This window comes from Chrysemys picta, chromosome 22 (genome assembly GCF_011386835.1).
Source record: "Chrysemys picta bellii isolate R12L10 chromosome 22, ASM1138683v2, whole genome shotgun sequence".
In the NCBI taxonomy this organism is placed as follows: domain Eukaryota; kingdom Metazoa; phylum Chordata; order Testudines; family Emydidae; genus Chrysemys; species Chrysemys picta.
Window position 1 is genome coordinate 9,632,158 of NC_088812.1, and position 19,057 is coordinate 9,651,214.

The following is a 19,057-nucleotide window of genomic DNA, read 5'->3' on the forward strand; positions in this document are numbered from 1 at the left end:
GGAATCGGGCCCCGCTCTTGCTAAAGCCGGCCCTGCAGATACTGCCACCGCATCCTGCTCATGGGGAGCGGCAACAATGTGCAGCAATGGCTTCATCCTCTGCCCCCTGGGTATGTGCTGCAGAGAGAGAGATGCTGTGACTCCTCGGCATCCTCACTCCACAGCGCATGCAGCGCAGAAAGGAGGTGATGGCTGGCAGAACATGCAGTCACGGTTCTGCCGATCCCATGGGCTAAAGGAGGAGAGCCGAGCTGACCCGAGCCCAAGAGGGGTTTTCTCATCCAACCTGACCCTGACGCCTGTAGTCAGGTCCCATAGGATTTGGGTCAGGTTGCAGGGCTCTATTCAAAAGTCAATTCAGCCACCACCCTGCATTCTTTTTTGCTCCCCCATGAATTACTTCCAATTTGTTGATCTCTCTGGGAATGTGGTGCTAGAAAATGCAACAATCCAGATGCAGTCACACCTCAGCTGAACAGAGAGGAACTGGTGTCTTCCTGCTTTGTACCATCATCCCTGTGTGTAAAAGACCCAATCCACATGGCTCTTTGTGGGAGCCATCACACCTTGCATATACATGTTGACTTTGTTTTTCACTGTCACCCCCAGGGCACTTGTTGCTTCCCACTTTTCTCCCTTCCATTATGTCAGTTACTTCTACCTCCTTTCCAGATGTGGCAGTTTTCTGAAATGAATCTTGTTCTCTGCTCAGGTTTTTAATTTCTCTGTGTCCCTCTTTATTTTTTCTCTGTCCCAAATGATACTACAACTGCTCCATATTTACAAAAAGAACAGGAGTACTTCATAGAATCATAGAATATCAGGGTTGGAAAGGACCTCAGGAGGTCATCTAGTCCAACCCCCTGCTCAAAGCAGGACCAATTCCCAACTAAATCATCCCAGCCAGGGCTTTGTCAAGCCGGGCCTTAAAAACCTCCAAAGAAGGAGACTCCACCACCTCCCTTGGTAACCCATTCCAGTGCTTCACCACCCTCCTAGTGAAAAAGTTTTTCCTAATATCCAACCTAGACCTCCCCCACTGCAACTTGAGACCATTACTCCTTGTCCTGTCATCTGCCACCACTAAGAACAGCCAAGCTCCATCCTCTTTGGAACCAACCCTCAGGTAGTTGAAAGCAGCTATCAAATCCCCCCCTCATTCTTCTCTTCTGCAGACTAAACAAGCCCAGTTCCCTCAGCCTCTCCTCATAAGTCATGTGCTCCAGCCCCCTAATCATTTTTGTTGCCCACTTTACTTGTGGCACCTTAGAGACTAACAAATTTATTGTAGCATAAGCTTTTGTGGGCTACGGCTCACTTCATCGGATGCATGTAGTGGATATATATACACAGAGAACATGAAACAATGGGTGTTACCATACACATTATAAGGAGAGTGATCAGTTAAGGTGAGCTGTTGTCAGCAGGAGAGAAAAAGAACTGTTTGTTGTGGTAATGAAGATGGCCCATTTTCAGCACTTGACAAGGAGATATAAAGAACTGGGGTGGGGGGGAAGATAAGCATGGGGAAATAGTTTTACTTTGTGTAATGGCCCATCCACTCCCAGTCTTTATTCAAACCTAATTTAATGGTGTCCAATCTACAAATTAATTCTAATTCAGCAGTCTCTTGTTGGAGTCTGTTTTTGAAGTTTTATCTCCTTGTCAAGTGCTGGAAATGGGCCATCTTCCTTACCACAACAAACAGTTCTTTTTCTCTCCTGCTGACAACAGCTCACCTTAACTGATCACTCTCCTTATTATGGTAACACCCATTGTTTCATGTTCTCTGTGTATATATATCTTCCTTCTGTATTTTCCACTACATGCATCCGATGAAGTGGGCCGTAGCCCACGAAAGCTTATGCTCACCTAAATGTGTTAGTCTCTAAGGTGCCTCAAGTACTCCTGTTCTTTTTGCAGATACAGACTAACACGGCTGCTACTCTGAATCCTCCATATTTAGTATCATCTGTGAATTTCTACACTGATGGGCCTCATAAAAGACACCTTTGAGTGTGCGACTGTCACTGTAGTTCTAACTGCTGAGCTAATTTCCCCTAGGAGCTGTTGAGGACTTACTGCGGGAGTTGGGTATTTTGTAATTACAAATTTACAAATTCTGTCTGGAGTGGATAGAGCAAGGGCAAGGTGCTCATTTGTATTGTTTGTTTTAAATAAATGAACTAGATAAGGGGGCAGTGAAGGAGGCTTATTCTGGCTCTTTTCTCTCCAGGAAGATTAAAATATGTAAATTGCTCGGCTGCTTCTGAAGTGCTGCTAAATGCGGGGATTGGAGGGCATGGCATGTTTTACACCACTTAAGCCAATGCAGGCTGAGGAGTCGGTGTGGCCTAGTGGATAGAACTCTGGATAATGACTCAGGAGAGATGGATTCTCTTCCTGGCCACGGACCTGCTCTGTTATGATAAGACTTGGGCTAGTCATTTCATGTTTGGATTGTAAACTCTGTAGGGCAGGGGCTTATTTGCCAAATGACTGTGTGGTCATCAAGAAAAACTTTTCCCAATTGTTTGTTCTCTTATGTTTTGTCCCCAGCAAAACAGAGCAGATATTTACTGTGTCCTGGAAAAAGTATTACAGCAGGACACCGGGGGCCTAGAGAGAAGGCTACTGAACAAAATAATAACCCTGGCCTCCAACCACATGAGAGAGACTCAGGTAAGTTAGTTCTCCCGAGATACTGATCAAAGGCTCCAAAGCTTTAACTAATTAAAACTCTCTTTTTTGAGGGGGTAAACTATATACTGAAACAAAAATATATTCTCCTGTTAGAGGCCCACACCTTCCTCCAGACGAAAGCCCAGGTCCTAGACAGCACTTGTGCACATGCATAGGATGGGAGAACTCACATGCGAAAGTTACACATGTGCTTAAGTGCTTTGCAGGATCAGGACCCGAGACACACGATATCAGACACAGAGACAGGCCTATGGTTTCTTAATGAGCAAGTCTTTCCCAAAGTCTACTAGGGATTTCATTATTGATCCTGATGTTATGTGGAAGGCGCTCTGATACTATCGCGATAAATGGCAGTATAAAGCCCCAAGACAGACAGAATCTGAGCTATCTCCAAAAGAAGCAGCATTGGATTTAGAATATAGTTTGCCAGCAGGAAAACCCATGGAAAAATCCCTCTCTTGTTCCAAAGGAAGTCAGCCTCCTTTGGGGGACAGTTTATTCCAGGAAAGCTCTCTGAATATCTTGAAGCTGCCCAGTCTGTGTCTCACTACCTCCTCAGGGAAGAGCAGGGAAAAATATCATATGACATCCACCACAAGTAGCTAATAGTAAATAGTCTAACTAAGCAGCTTGCAAGGAACTCAAAGGCTGAAAATTGTTTAGCCAAATGACTCGATGAATATTTATGACTAATGACTCTAGCCACAGAAAGTTGGGAGGCTTCATTCACAACTTATGCACAGAAATAAGGACTTGACTCATATAAACAACTCTGGCTAGTGCAACCGGCTTCAGTCACCTCAGTCTCTCTCTCTCTCTCTCTCTCTCTCTTTTTTTTAGGAAGCAACAAATGAACTAAAATTGGCAGCTAGCAACACCTTAGTGACCCTGGCACGCTGCTATTTCTATGAGGTGATGTGCGAGCTGCAGTGTCATCTGAAAACACTGGATGAGTTTATTTTCATTACGTGGGGCAACCTGTCATCAGCCTATGGTATGGTAACTTCCATCTTTTGTTTCAAAGTTATTGTCTTTCATTTAAGGACAGGGGATTACTCTCTCTACCTAAAAATGTTACAGCTAAACAGAGCTCTGTTTGAGTGTGTGCACGCGGGTGTGTGTGGGGAGAGACACAAGATTAACTGCTGTTGCTAGTTCTTGGCTTTCAGATCATGAGCTATCCAGACGGAGGTGCAAGCTCTAACTTATGCCCCTGACTGAAGTTCCTTGAGGATGGGAATGAGTGGAAGATCAGGTCTAGTGGAGCTCTTCTCCACCCCACTTCCCATCCCGCCCCAGTGCTCTCTCCCCTTACTCTGGGAGTGAGTTGGGCATCGGGCACAGCTGTACACTGGTGGAGGATTCCCCTCTTCAGGGTGAATCCCCCACTGGCTTTCAATGGCTGCTTTAAAGCCATTCTGCTCTGCTTACGCAGCACAAAATGACCTAGGAGCCCATAGCATCCTGCCCCACGGTGTTTCTGTGTTGTAAGAAGGCAGAGAGCAGCTGATTATCTTTCTTCCTTCTCTTCTGGCCTTTCTCTGCAGCACTTGAGTGTATCCCTTATGTGGAAACTACCCTGACCTGCATGTTCTCCGTGTTGGAGTTAGTCAAGGACAGCAGGCTGAGACAAGCATTTTGTGGTGGTAAGTGCAGCACCTACTGTAGGTGCCCAAAATGGATATTTAGGGGGTCTTGGTACAGATTTAAGTGACTGGCCAAGTTTGCAAACCGGCCCCAAACTATGCTCCCTGCCCTGGATTGCACCAGGTGCTGCGTTCCTTGGCTGCCGTGGCACTCAGTGAAGTTGAGAGTGCTCCGTACTTTGCAGGAGGTGCTGAGCATTTGTAAATTCAGGCCCTTTATGACTCATGGATATAATTTAAAATAAACAGACACAAAGGCTGTGTAGTAAACTTTAGGCCTGGGTGTGTTCACTGATAAAGCAACTTCTCCTCGTTACTAATATGTCCTTTTCACATTGCCTGTCTTCTCTCCTTCCATGCAGTTCTGGAAAAATGGTCAATGGCAGTCCATGTATATTTTACTAACTGGGAAAAGTGCACATTCCCCAGAATGGGTGCATCGCAATTCTGCGATAGAATTATTCCTTTACAATGTCATGTGACCAGCAACTGGCTGACCTGTGAGGATCTGGAGGTGAGAATTGCTGGCTTTCTAAACCTTTAGCAGAAATTGTAATGTTAAATTCTATGTGTCTGTCACTCTGTGTGATGATGGCATTTAATGGTAGGTCCTTTTGGATGGAACAGAGTGTCATGTAAAACATCTAAAACCCATATATTTATAATGTCACCACATCATGGAAATTCTGTCTGTGCACCGTGTACATGTATTCTAGTGTTATGCACCTAATGTGCAGATGAACACGGGATAGTGGGCTAAATTAATTCCTGATATAAGTCCATTCAGCCCCAGTGGAGTTACAGCAGTTTTGAGTTGGCCGAGAATGCCTACTAATCTGGGGAATATTTCACCTGGTGTAGTTGTGAGGTGCATTAGAATATAATCCTGAAACCAACCCTACGAGTCCCGGTTCTTTACCAGGAAATATTGAGATAGGGCCGTTCCTACAGTGGAACAAGGGAAGTTGCACTCATTAGAAGTAGAAAAGGTGTGCCCATTGGATGATATTGAATGAATTCTTAGGAACATAAATTCTGTGTCTCATCTATGCAGCTCAAGCAGGCCATCATCAAAGCCCTTGGTCCCATGATGAGCCTCTTGCTACACAAAGAGGAGCATCACGATCGGGTATTTGAACTGATCTCATGGGTCCTTGAACAATATAAGGAGGACATTGATGTTTTTCACATCACCAAGGTGAGGTACCACTCATTAAGGTCTATGTGTGTGCATGTATGAACTGCACGAGGAATTTGCTGCCAGTGGGGTTTCCTGGTCTAGACAGTGACTTGTTAGATAATAAATATCCACACGAGTTCTGGGTTTATACACATGGTGACCCAGGCAACAAGATTTGTAGGTAAATGCCTCTTATGAAAAGCATCCTCTGTTTCCTGGGGGAGGATGATAAGGAGATAAAAAACAAATCATCTGCCCCCCTCCCCAACAAAATACTCCCCCCTTGTGATTTCCCAGTACATCCTGTCAACTCTGTGTCTCTCTTTTAGATCATAAGCTGCTCAGAGCAGGGGCTGCCCTATGTTGTCTCTGGTCAGTACCAAGCCAACTGTCAATGATTGAAAATTAATACTAAGGAGGCTTGAGGGTGATTTCTTTGGATTATGTAACTAGATCGATATAAAAGCATTGCATGTCTATTTCATCTACCGTTCTATGCAGTGCTGTTGTAGCCATGTTGGTCCCAAGATATTAGAGCGACAAGGTGGGTGAGGTAATCTAATTAAAGATATTGTCTCACTCCCCTCTTCTCTCTATTTCATCTACCCTCAGTACCACATGAGAAGAAGTAAGGGGCCATATTCTGTCTTCAGTGGGGCTACACAGTGGTAAATGAAGTCATGAGACAGCTATAACTACTTGGTAGTGATATTTACTCACCATCTCTGTTGGTTGAAGCTTTCTGGTACAGAGTATGTGGTCACTTTTGGGGCTGAAATACCCATGATTTGGAGGGAACCAACGCATCATGGACTTGTTTGATAGCATCAGGGCACTACACAACTGCTTAAACATAGTACAATATGTAGATGGCATCAGAGACATTCTGGAAGCTTCAAGCAGCAAAGGAGAAAAGTGTTTAGATGCAGGAAGGAATTAGGCCAGGTCTACACTAACCCCCTAATTCGAACTAAGGTACGCAACTTCAGCTACGTGAATAACGTAGCTGAAGTTCGAAGTACCTTAGTTCGAACTTACCTCGGTCCACACGCGGTACTCCGTCGACTCTGCGGTACTCCTCGAATCGCTCGCTGCCGAACTACTGGGTAAGTGTAGACCTACCCTTAGATTTTCACCTTTTTTATCAATCAGCTGGCAGAGGACATAAAACCATCACTGGTAAAGTTGGCAGATGAGGTAAAAATTGGGGAGTGGTAAAGAATGGAGAGGACAGCTCACTGATTCAGAGTGACCTAGATCACTTGGTAAACTGGGCGCAAACAGGTGCATTTAAATACGGCTGAATGTAAATGTCTGCATCTAGGCACAAAGAATTTAGGCCATACATAACATGCTGGGGGATGCGGTTCTGGGAAGCAGTGACTCTGAAAAAGATTTTGCGGGTCATGATGAATATTCAGCTGAACACGAACTCACGCTGTGGCCAAAAAAGCTAAAGCTGGGATGCATAAAAAGGGGAATCTCAAGTCGGAGTACAGTGGTTATTTTACCTCTAAATCTGGCACTTGTGTGACTACCGTTGGAATACTGTGTCCTGTTCTAGTGCCCACAATTCAAAAAGGCTGTTGATAAATTGGAGAAGATATTGACAGAAGAGCCACAGTGATTAAAGGATTAGTGGTAGAATCAAGGAACTAAATCTATTGACAGGTTTCAGAGTAACAGCCGTGTTAGTCTGTATCCGCAAAAAGAACAGGAGTACTTGTGGCACCTTAGAGACTAACAAATTTATTAGAGCATAAGCTTTCGTGGACTACAGCCCACTTCTTCGGATGCATATAGAATGGAACTATATGCATCCGAAGAAGTGGGCTGTAGTCCACGAAAGCTTATGCTCTAATAAATTTGTTAGTCTCTAAGGTGCCACAAGTACTCCTGTTCTTCTTTAAATCTATTGAGTTTAACAAACAGAAAGTAAAAGGGTGTGTGATGGAGTTTACCTACCCCGCATTGGTTCAGCAGGGGTTAATCATACATTGTGGGCGGAGGAGGCCATGCCCCCTCATCTCTGCTGGGCATGCTTCAGCTGGAACCAGGATATAAAAGAGAGCCGCTCAGCTCAGGCTGAGATGACTGCTGAAGGGAGCAGAGGTGCATTGCAGGCTCCTGCAGAGAGACTGCCAGTGCTCCAGGATTCAGAGGCCAGCCGGACTGTGGCTGCAACCAACCCCCAGCCACCCAGTGCCAGAGATGGAGGAGAGACCACAGAATCCCGGAGACTACCAGCTGCTGAAGAATGGGTGGGAAGTAGCCTAGGTGGATTAAGCACTGATCCAGTTGAGGTACCAGGCTTTGACTCGGCATGTTTGGGAAGGATCCCCTCTGAGCTGGAGGCAGATACCCCTGCGGCAAGACAGGGCCCTGGGCTGGGACCTGTGGAATAGGTAGGAGCCAGTGGAGAAGGACTGGCCACTAGGCAACACTTCCCTGCCGCAAAAGGTGGTTCTATTGACTCTGGCCACTAGGCCGCACTGCCATACCCAGAAGGGCAGCCCTAGTGACTCGCGCTGTTGGGCTGTGGACCCTCACCGAAGGGCTGCTGCACTGATCCCGACCATTAGGCTATGCTGCCCTAGGAGCCAGGACTGCTGCGGTGGCTAGGGAGACTAGGCCAGTTGGGCCGCCCCAGATCTACTTCAATTCCTCCACAACCTGGTACCACCCTGACAGGGTGGACCTATCCTGTGACAGGGTGACTTAATGACAGTCTATAATATCTTACACGAGGGATTCATGTTTTATAATGGGCTCTTCAGTTGAGCAGAGAAAGGTGTAACTTGATCCAATGGCTAGAAACTGAAGCGAGACACATTCAGACTGGAAATACGGCGTACATTTTTAATGGTGAGATAATTAACCATTAGAACCATTTACCAAGGGCCGAGGTGGATTCTCCCTCACTGACAGTTTTTATATCGAGATTGGGATGTTTTTCTAAAAGCTCTGCTCTGGGAATTATTCTGGGCAAGGTCTATGGCTTGTGTTGTACCGGAGGTCAGACTAGATGATGGCAATAATCCGTTCCAGCCTTGGAATCTAGGAATCCCCTGAAGCTGCTTCAATCACTACATATTGCTCCTGTGTGTGCCACCATCTGACTTTCACCCTCTGTTGCAGAGTCTGAGCCAGCTCTTGAAGGTCTCTTTTGAAAATAAGATCCCTCTACCTAAAAGGAAGTTTCAAGCCATCTGCAGTTCTCTGCACAACCAGGTGAGGGGTGGTTTTGCTTGGATCCCTTGAGTTTAGGCACAGCAGATCTGAAGCATATTAACAATAAAAATCTATCGAATGATAGTGCAGAGCCTGGGCACCTCCTCATGCCTTACTGATTTCTGCAGGCTCAAGAGTAAGCAGGTAGCGGTCTCATTTTCTTAGCTAATATCCAGCTCAGTTTGTAAAGCAATTTCACCATAAGCCGATTATCAGGGGAGTCAGAGTTGTATAGTAAAAACTGTGGCTGTTTCTTGATTAGATCAGCTCTGCTGCTCAAAACCCTTTAGCTTCTCTTATCGAATGTATTGGTCATTGTGTTTGATTCTTGCTGTGCATTCAGTACCATCTACCTGGGGTTCAGATCTCTATTTGGACAAGTAGGAAGTGGAAGCTTAGAAATTAATTGAACATTTTCTTTTCAATTGCTTCTGATTAGTTTTTCTTTGACCATTTCCCTTCTTCCCACAGATCTGTTCTCAAGCTAAGCCGCTCAGCACGGAAAATCACACCGAGCTGCTCTATTGTGTAGTTCTGCTAGGTAAGGGGAAGAGACTCTGAGTTGCACAGTGGTTTCCTTGTAACTTCCTTTGTCAGGTATGGTAAGAATAAGAGTTCTGTTGTCAGTGAGGACGTGATTTGTTCCCTTGCAGCCCGTTCTTCTCCTGATGATCTGATAGCATTTCTGCACTCGCAGCTGGAGATTGAGAATGAGGCTGTTCGTGTGGCCTCTTTGAATCTGCTCAGTGCCATTGTTGGTGCCGACTGTAAGTAACACAGGAGCAACTGTGCCAGCTGCCCTCTTGGCCGACATGCTGAGGGTTAAGTTGGGGACATCCAGAGCAGGGCCGGCTTTAGGAAGTGCGGGGTCTGATTCGTGGGACTTGTACTCACCAGGCGGCGCTCCGAGTCTTTGGCAGCAGGTCCTTCATTCGCTCCAAGTCTTCGGTGGCACTTCGGCGGTGGCTCCTTCATGTGCTGCCAAAGAGCCGGAGGGAGTGAAGGACCCGCCACTGAAGTGCCGCCAAAGACCCCGAGCGCCGCCGGGTGAGTAAAAATTGAAAAGGCCACTGGGCACGGGGCCCTGTTAGGCGTGGAGTGCAGGGCCCTCTTAGGCACAGGAGAATCGGGGGAATCGGCCTAAAGCCGGCCCTGATCCAGAGCTAAAAGCATGAGCTACTATAGATTGAGCTAAAGAACCAAGGCTTTGTAGGCACGGCAGGGCTGTAACAGACTCATCGCCTCTGCAAATGGGGCACTGAGGCTCTATAACACACAGTCACCAGTGGTTTGGATATCCACTAAGGAACCAAATGCTGCTATAAGTTACCCCCATATGGCCACCCAGAAATCAACAGGTTCAACTAAGTGCTGAATGTAGCCCAAGGTATTTTTCAACTTCAAATACAGAAGTTAACTTGGGGCTAATGCATGTTAACAATAATCAGATACAAATAAAATAGGACTCCTGACTCGATATTCATCAGTATTATACACTATAGATTCTGAGTTCTGTTATACTGGTGTAAACACAGATTAACTTCAGTGACCCCAGTCTATCTAACGCTTTTTTAAGATTTCCATCATGGTAGTATGATGGCACTATTTATAGAAGTGGAATTACTTTAGATTTACACTGGTGTAACTGAGACCAGAGTCTGGTCCTATGTTTTTCCCACTGATTCTGTAGATGAGAGAAGCTCGGTACTATTCTTAAATAGGGCCCTTTGAAATCCAGGATTAATTCCAATGTGGAAAGTGAGTGAGTGGAACAAAGAAGTACTGTACACCTCTCCTTATCTTTCAGTGCCCGAGACAAGAGTTAAAAAGTTTCTGATTGTGAAGGCAGTGAAATCCACTCTCAGTGATCAGAATGCTAAGGTAAGATTGTGTGTGGAGCAGTGAAATATTTCAGTTTTTTTCAATGATATGGGATGAATGGATATCTGGGTGGAGCTTTCATTCAGATCCAGGGGAGAGACTGCAGAGTAGAGAAGGCATGTCATTCTCCTGCCAGTGTTAAATGTAGCCATGTTTATAATCCAAGGAGATAAACTCAAAAGCATAAGGACTCTCATATCCTATCTCCTATTTCAGGCAGAAGGGATAACAAGAACTCATGTGTGTAATCTCTACCCTTGCAGGTGAGGAAGGCAGTTCTTCATTTCATCAGGAGGCTGCTCAGTTCAGGAAGTGTGGAGAATTGTGCAGCATGGGATATGGTAGCATATGTTTTCCACGAGTTCAGTGTGTCCACCAGCAAACTGGTAAGGAGAGTTCTTAACACATAGGACTCGGTCCTACCATTCTTGCATGCTGATTGCTCCCCTTGCCTGCCGTGGGAGTTTTGACTCAGGGACAGCTGGACTGAATGATTAGAGCCAGAATCTGATCAGTTATATTGGTGTAAAGTCAAGGTAACTCCACTGACTTTAGTGGCGTTACTCTGGATTTATACTAGTGTAACAGAGATCAGAATCTCACACTGGGTATTTACATCTAACAGAGTTATCTAGGTTGCTCAAACCTCTGATGAGACACTGAAAATTCTGAAAACACCATTTTTCAGTGAAATGTTCTTGTACAAGGAAGCACATCTTTTTGTTTTCAATAGACTCTCCAGAGAACATAATGATGCCCAATTCTGTGGCTGTTGAAGCATACATAAACTATCAGCAAAACACCGAGGTTATGCAGGCTGCATCCCAGACTGTCAGGAGCCTGGAAAAGCTTGCTGCATATTTCCCTCAGTACATACTCTACTCTACATGTACTAGTTTAAAAATATCTTCAATCCGTATTTCTATCCATGGACACAGCCAGGGGCTCCAGACACTTTGTGCTCCGTGACTGGATCCATGATATGTATTAACATAAACAGTTCAACTTTACAGTAAGTTGTTGATAGAATCACACTCACTACACACAGAATGACCCAAGCTGGTTGGGGCATCAGAACAAACAGAGTGGACCCCCCTGGTTCTGCATATTTATTTCCATTGGGCAGAGACTGAATATTTTTCCTCAGAGATAAAAAGATGAAACAGTTTTTCAAATTTAAAAAATTTTAACACTGTTGGGGGAACTCTATTGTGTTCAGTGAATCATTCCCTTCACTTTAGGGTTTTCCTAAGCCTGGGATCTGACCCACCAGTTAGGAGTTTCTATTATGCTCTTCCCTTCAGACGTTTGTGCACTTCCGGTGCAATATAAAAGCAGGCATAGGTCAATGTTCAAGATGGCTTTGTAAGAGAAGGACACTGATTCTATAGCCAGTGTCTTGCTACTAGCTCATAAGTTCTATATAGCTATCTCACAGCAGGGTACAACACTTCTCACCCAGGCTATTGAGGAAGAAAGGACTATCCAAACCCTGTGCATTGACATCCTGCAATGTCTGGACACCTCAGTCAGTGGAATGTCCCAAGTAAGTGACCTATTGCTACTGCTTCTTGAAATAGGGACATTCTTCCTTACGTTCCTTGTACCTCTCCACAAGGAAGCTTTTTGCACAGTCAGCATAATGGAGGAACAGCATGTCAAATTCATGTCAGGGATGGTGTGACCCCTTCATCAAGGAGTATGTGGTTCACATTAGAGAAAAGATATAAAGCAACTTACCTGGAAGGAATCATGTTGCAGAGATCTTCCCTTAATTCTTTCCACTGTCTGAACTCCCCCTTCTGAAATTTAGATTTGGTGATCCTGGATTTGAACAGATACTGGGGCTGGAACTGTGCCTTCTATAAAGTTTGTAAAGTTCTGGGTGAGTTTATGGTGCTATCTAAATAGCTCCATAATGCTCTAATGCAGGGAAAGAGGATTCACCAAACTAGGCAGTGTATTTAAAAGACAGAGTGCGGGGGCACCGGACAGGTAGAGTGAGATGTTGGGGAGAGAGAGATGAGGTGATAGGTTAGGGAAGGGTCAGTGAGGAATAAAAGGAGAAGCTACATGACAGGGAGGGATTCAGACAGCAGGATACTGGAGGTGGGGGAATGGAAATAGCTATGTACTGAACAGTCTCGCTCTTCTCTGCAGGTGTTATGGCCAAGGCTTCTGGAGTATGTGGTGCCAGCTCAGTACACGGGTACTTTGAAGCCTCTCTGCAGATGCCTTAGGGAACTGGCTGAGAAAAAGCAGCAGGAAGGAGAAGAAGCTGCTTGCCTCGACTACAGTGGACCAGGTTTATAACAGAAACTCTTTCATTTATTCTCTCCAGGCCCTATGAAATGAACAGGTTCAGTCTGCTCCAGTTCTCTCGTCTGCAATCAGGAGGCTAAAATGAATGAGGGATGGTCTTGTGATTACAACATGGCCATGGGAGGGAGCTAGGAAACGTGGGTTCTCTTCCCAGCTTGCCACCAAAATTCTGATGTGACCTTGGGGAAATCACTTGATCTTTCTCTCTCAGCTTCCCCACTTGTGAAATGAAGGAGTAATTAATGCCAACCTCATAGAGGTGCTGTGAGGCGGAATTCATTCCTGTTTGTAAAGCATTTTGAGATGCTCAGAGACTAAAAGCACTATGGAAATGCAAATTATTATCAGCTGTATTCAACATTGGTGGGCAGGTTGGAAATGGATAGGTGAATAACATCAGCAGGACTCTCTGCAAAGCCTGGCATAATGAATGCTATTCTGCTTCTTTCCCTAGTGAAACTCCCTACACCCCAGGGGCTGCTGGCGCGACTCCTGGTGAGTAGACCATGAGAATAGAGAATGTGAAGTGGGACAGTTAACTATAAAAATCGGTTTTATAGCTAGATGCTTATAGACAGGCTAAGGAATGTGTATGATTGGGTCTCTCTCTCTCCACCCTCTCCTGAGACACACTGTTCTGCATCCTCGTACTAGCTAGAATGCTTGCTTCTTCAGGAAGACACTGCAGTAGAAGCAAAAACTCTATTGTACGGTCTCCACAATGAGAGAGTCTGAACTATTCCCTCCTTCAGGAACAAACTGGTGTTGTGCTGACAAAACTTAGCCTGTTCTTTCTCTCTCATTGACAGGTAGTAGCCTCATCCCCTTATGAAAGAGAAGGACATGGATATGCTGCCTTGCAATTACTTAAGGCCCTGCACCACATTATCCACGCAGCAGTGGGTGAGATGTGGGTAGTAAAGATCCCACCTCTGCTGCAGTACATTGAAGGTAAAGTGCTAGTTAGGAGGAGTGCGGTCCATGGAGAATAGAAGGGAAGCCACAAAATGCAGCTTCGTATTGACATGTGTTGTGCCATTCCTGTTGCAGTACATGAGAACAGTGGGGAATTGAAGTTGGGGTTCTGGGCCCTCACTTTTCCTTCACCTGGATAACTGGGAACCACTGGGGTAAATCCAGAGTTTAACCACTGAGGCCAATTCAATCAGGGCAGAATCAGGCCAGGAAGGTTTCAGCTGAATGGAAATTATACAGCAGTTCCCCCCACACCTTTGCTAGGTTATTAGTTGGGAAGGTGAATACCCATGAAGCTGGAGGTTAGTGAAATATTTTGGGGTAACATATATAGTCTGATTTTGCAAACTAAATTTTTCTGAAAATTAAACCCCATGTTTACTTTCAAGGGCGATTCAATTAAAAAACCCAGAGTTTTCTTTCTGTAAGGAAACCTGAGCCATAAAAGCTAGATTGGCCAAGTGGCTGCCCTATGTAGAATCTAGGTATTGTGGTCCCAAAAATGTCTTTCACCAATTTTACAGTGGTATGAATCTATTGACCTCCGTGGAAAAAACCCTTCAGTCAGTGTAGGCTGTGTCTACACTATGGGGTTATGCCAGCAGAGCTCCAATGACGTAGCTGTGCCAGGGTAGTCTCTGTGGAGCATGACAGACCCTACGTGGAGCACAAACCCGATATGTTTCTGATGAACGTCGGACCCCACAATGTTCAAGTGGGTTTGATATTCAAAAACAGATTTAAGAAATGAGCTGTATCTTCCCTAGTTGTTGTTGCTGTACAGAGTCCCCAGTACTACATTGTGCCGACATTCAAGAAGGGTAGGTTAGAGCTGGACATTCAGAAACAGGGCCAGATTCTCAGCTGATGTAAATCAGTATAATTCCATTGACTTCAGTGAAGCTACACCGATTTACATCAAGTTAGGATCGAGTCCAGAATCTCTTCTTATGCAGGAAAAGTTTGTATTCACATTAAACCCAGTCTTCTGATGTGCTGAACCGTTTTGTGAGGTGCTCAGCACACTCAGCTCCCATGAAAGTCAACAGGAATTGGGAGTGCTCGGCATCTCACTCCTGGTGGGTTGACCCTGAATAAAAATGCCAGCAGGGTACATAATATGATACTTTCTGTTGGTCCAACAAAGAACGTTGGTGTAGGTCCCATTTAGCCTTGAAAGCCCAGGTATGTTACAGCTTGGCAGACCAGGGGTTTTAGAAGGACAGATTGCAAAGGTAGGGTGACCAGATGTCCCGATTTTATAGGGATAGTCCCGATTTTGGGGTCTTTTTCTTATATAGACTCTTATTAGCCCCCCACCCCCTGTCCCGATGTTTCACATTTGCTGTCTGGTCACCCTATGCAAAGGAGATACCTGGGACGACTCTTCTTGCTAACCTAGGTGACACTATTGTTTTGCCTCCTGCTTTATAGGAAACACAGAGAATTTCCTGGACCATGAACGGTGGGAGCACATGCTGCTTCAGGTACAAGATGGCTTTCAGATGTATTGTCACAGCCCTCCCTCCCCCCTCCAAATGTACCAGCTGGGGAAAAACTTAATGATAAATTATTCATTAGAAGCAGAGCTGGTCAAACCATTTCATTTGCAACTTTTGTTCAGTGAAAAATGGCCTTTTTTATTTTCATGGGAGATTTTCAAATTTTTCAGTTTTTTTTTTTTTTTTTTTTAACAAAAAACAAAACAACCCCAACCCAAATAGAAAATGTTTAGTTTTTTTAAACTGATGTTGATTTTTTGAGGGCTTTTTTCCAGTTGCTTTCCTGTTTGTCTCCTCCCCCCTCTGGCTTTTTCAGTCACAAAGTGGAAGAGGGGAAAAAGGCATGGGGATGAGGGATAAAGGGAAGGAAAGGGGGGAAAACAAAGAATTGAATAATGGTCATTTTTGATTTGTAAAAGCAAAATATTTTTGTTTCTTTCACTTTTCATTTGTGTGGTGAAAAATCCCACTTGTTTTGTGAAATGGACTTACTATTGTTCAACCAACTCTAGTTATAAATAACTCTGTATTACCTCTGGGAACAACACAAAACTTAACCATAAAACCAGCATGCTAATGGTGCTAGTGCATCACTGGGGGACATCTAAAGGATTCTTTTTTTCTATTTGCCACTCAAAAGAAAATTTGCTCTGAGAAACCCAACGAGGAAAAGAGACAAGACAAGGTTTGGTGACTGTATCTCATGGAGAAGCCTTTCTGGTCAGAAAGAGCTCTTTACAGCCTCGTGTAAATCCAGACAAGGAACATTTTTATGGCGAGCGCTGAAAATGAAAGGAAAGGAACTAGTGACAAATAAGCCCCAGAAGGTTTGGAGTTCCATTTGGGGTTGGATTACACTCTAGAATTTCCCATTCCAGATCCAGGCTCATTTGAAATTCTTTGGGCTAAAAAATCAAATAAGATTAGGTTCTCTTGTGAGGTTTTTGATATTTCCTGGCTGCTGTTCAAAATTCGGGCACGAAACAGCAAAGTGCTGAGAGTTACTAACCTCTCGCTGACTTCAATGAGAGTTGAGAATGTGACCCCGGATCCTTTGGGTGCCCAGTGGCAGAGGCCACAGGAGTGCATAAGATTACCAGGATTCCCTGGATCTGATCTCTATATAATCAAAGGGTGTCATGTAAAAACTTTACTGGAAACCTGTGCCACACGGATCATCATAATCATTGCACAGTGACTGGATGGATAATATATAAGGCGTTATGGTTGTATACTGAAGTTTATGCTTTTAAGGTCTGTGAGTTAGGGCTGGTCACCAGAAAGCGATCAACAAGTTTCTTTCAGGCAGGAGATGCTTATCTGCCTGAATGGCTGTATGTAGATGAGTAATTCTTCACAGTGGATGTTAATCAATAGAGCAACATTCTAATCAAGTGGTTGCAAAGTCTCCAGAGGAGATTCGATACAAGAAAAACAAACAAACAATAGGGGGTACCCTGTTTACAAGTGAAGACAATGGATGCTTGGAACTATATCTGGAGGTCCAGAGGTATCCTGCATCAGGTATCCTTCGCCTATTGGATGAACTGCCAGCTAGCTTGTCTCATGAATGGAGGATCACATTTGGTCTGGGTGTTTCATGCTGGGAGAGAGATTTGGGGGAGCTGTCCTTTGTGAGACAGGGGAATGTTTGGTTATCTAAGTTTAAGCTCTAGAAGTGTGTTATGATTTTATTTTTATGTAACCATTTGTTTACATTAATTTTACTTGCTGCTTCTCAAATCTCTGATCTTTGTGAATTAAACTCTACTTGTTTTCACTATAAACGTATCTAAGTGAAGCATAGTTGTTTTCACTCTAAACGTATCTAAGTGTGTTAAATGGAGCGGTGATGCTGAGGTGACACCGGTGACGTGGTATGTAGCAAATCTATGAATTCTGTGAGTGTCCAGTGGAACAGGGGCTGGACATTCTGGGGCTGCACAGAGGGCTCGGCGGTTGGAGTGTACCGATTGCTTACCTGTAGAAGGACAGAGGAGCTGGATGGGGTGAGAAGGGTGTGCTTGTGTTTCCTGTGGCTGGCAGAGTCAGGAGCTGACACCTGGCAGGCACAGAGAAGGCTTCCTCATGCTAAGGGCAGGTGGTAGTGAGGTACCTCACAACCCTGGGTACTCTTGGGAGGTGTCATAAAGGGTCCACAGCACTTCAGAGAAGGTTCCTGGTCCTTCGGTAGTCCAGGGTTCTTTGTTCAAAATTTATTAGACCTATTCTCCATCCACTATAAAATCACTCCTCAATGGTCAGATTTCTTGGCTCCATCTCATTCTCCAATTCACTGTCCATCTGGGTTTGGAGACTGAGAGGAATCATCAGGCAAAGGTTTAAGAACAACAGGCAGAGGAAGTCTGGGTTGTTGATGTTTACAGTTCTCAATAGGGAAATAATCTTCCCATGACACCTGAATATTGGAAAGTTTAAACAGAGAACAAGGAAGAAAACAAACAAACAAACAAACCCCACAACAATCCCCAAATTCTTGCAATTAACCATCTACTTTACCTCTTGTTTTACACTCAGTTCCTAAGAACATCTCTGGAGACGATAGACAACAGTGCCTGGAGCAGCCAGATAAGCCTTGAGTTGAGCCAGCAGATGGCCAGCTATGCCAGCCCTTCCAAAGAGAAGGTTTGTTATCTGTTAAGGCTTAGTTTCTAGTTAATTTCCCTTAAAATTCTGATTGGGGGGCTGCATAAGGCTTCTCTCAAGGCTTCATTACTTTATATTTTATTCTGCATATAAAATTTGTTTTTACTTGTTCCCTGCTCTCTTGCCCCCAGCCCGCCCTTCCAATATTTGCTTGGACAGGCTGCTTGTCTGTACTGCATTGTTGGTTCTCTGGCTGGGCTAGATGTTGGGATGTTTCTGCAGTAGGGATGCTTGGACTTGGCTATCTTGTTCCTTCCTGAATGTTGCTGAGCTGGGTCTGTACTGACAGGCACGTTGTGTTACCGATATCTCAGTGCTGGTCTCTTTCTTTCAGAGTTTCCTGTATAAGGCGCTAGGAACATCCTTAGCAGTTTGTCAGGACCTGGTCCACGTTAAATCACAGACTCATAAATTTCTGACAACAACAGATTATATGGAAGCCCCTGAGAGAGAGGTGAGGACTCTGTCCCTCTCCCCACTTTACCAAGTAATCCCTGAATGCTCCCTGTGGGGCTCAGCTCTGAGTTGGCCTGGGACAGATGCCATTTTGCTTCATATCCTCATTGCTATTTCACTCAGCCCCCTCCCTCTCCCCATGTGTCTCAGGCCTCATTGGCACTTTACACCACTTCAGGTGAAAGGAATGGAGTCGTGGGGTCTATCAGGCACCTGGTTAGATCCTAACCAGTATTTTTCTTGGGTGACAGGGAGTCATTTCCGTCCTCGCATTCTCTGCTGAGAGCCACTTGGACCTCACCTTGAACGCACTTCAGGAGTTTGGGGCTGCAATCAGCAAGGTTAAGATTTCTGGGCTCATCGACCGTCTGAAGGTAAAGGAGCCAGGGGGTTCTCTCAAACTTCCTCTCCCTCTAAAGCAGGGGCAGCAACCCTGCGGTAGTGTCTGCTCTGGTCAGCTAGCATTGTCCCCCAATGTATGCGTTCTGTGTGAT

At 44.9% G+C, this 19,057-nt stretch overlaps 1 protein-coding gene across 1 annotated transcript in view; it reads left to right on the plus strand.

The window, feature by feature from the left end:
* LOC135977176 (maestro heat-like repeat-containing protein family member 2B) overlaps positions 1-19,057 on the plus strand; it is a 49,136-nt gene that overhangs the window by 2,248 nt on the left and 27,831 nt on the right. The window contains exons 2-17 of the mRNA XM_065576484.1: positions 2,560-2,682; positions 3,544-3,702; positions 5,404-5,547; positions 8,668-8,760; positions 9,232-9,301; positions 9,414-9,527; positions 10,568-10,641; positions 10,905-11,027; positions 12,104-12,187; positions 12,802-12,946; positions 13,418-13,458; positions 13,773-13,914; positions 15,373-15,425; positions 17,979-18,086; positions 18,442-18,561; positions 18,815-18,937. Of these exons, the coding sequence (XP_065432556.1) occupies positions 2,560-2,682; positions 3,544-3,702; positions 5,404-5,547; positions 8,668-8,760; positions 9,232-9,301; positions 9,414-9,527; positions 10,568-10,641; positions 10,905-11,027; positions 12,104-12,187; positions 12,802-12,946; positions 13,418-13,458; positions 13,773-13,914; positions 15,373-15,425; positions 17,979-18,086; positions 18,442-18,561; positions 18,815-18,937 (1,716 nt within the window). The remainder of the gene's footprint in view (positions 1-2,559; positions 2,683-3,543; positions 3,703-5,403; positions 5,548-8,667; positions 8,761-9,231; positions 9,302-9,413; positions 9,528-10,567; positions 10,642-10,904; positions 11,028-12,103; positions 12,188-12,801; positions 12,947-13,417; positions 13,459-13,772; positions 13,915-15,372; positions 15,426-17,978; positions 18,087-18,441; positions 18,562-18,814; positions 18,938-19,057) is intronic.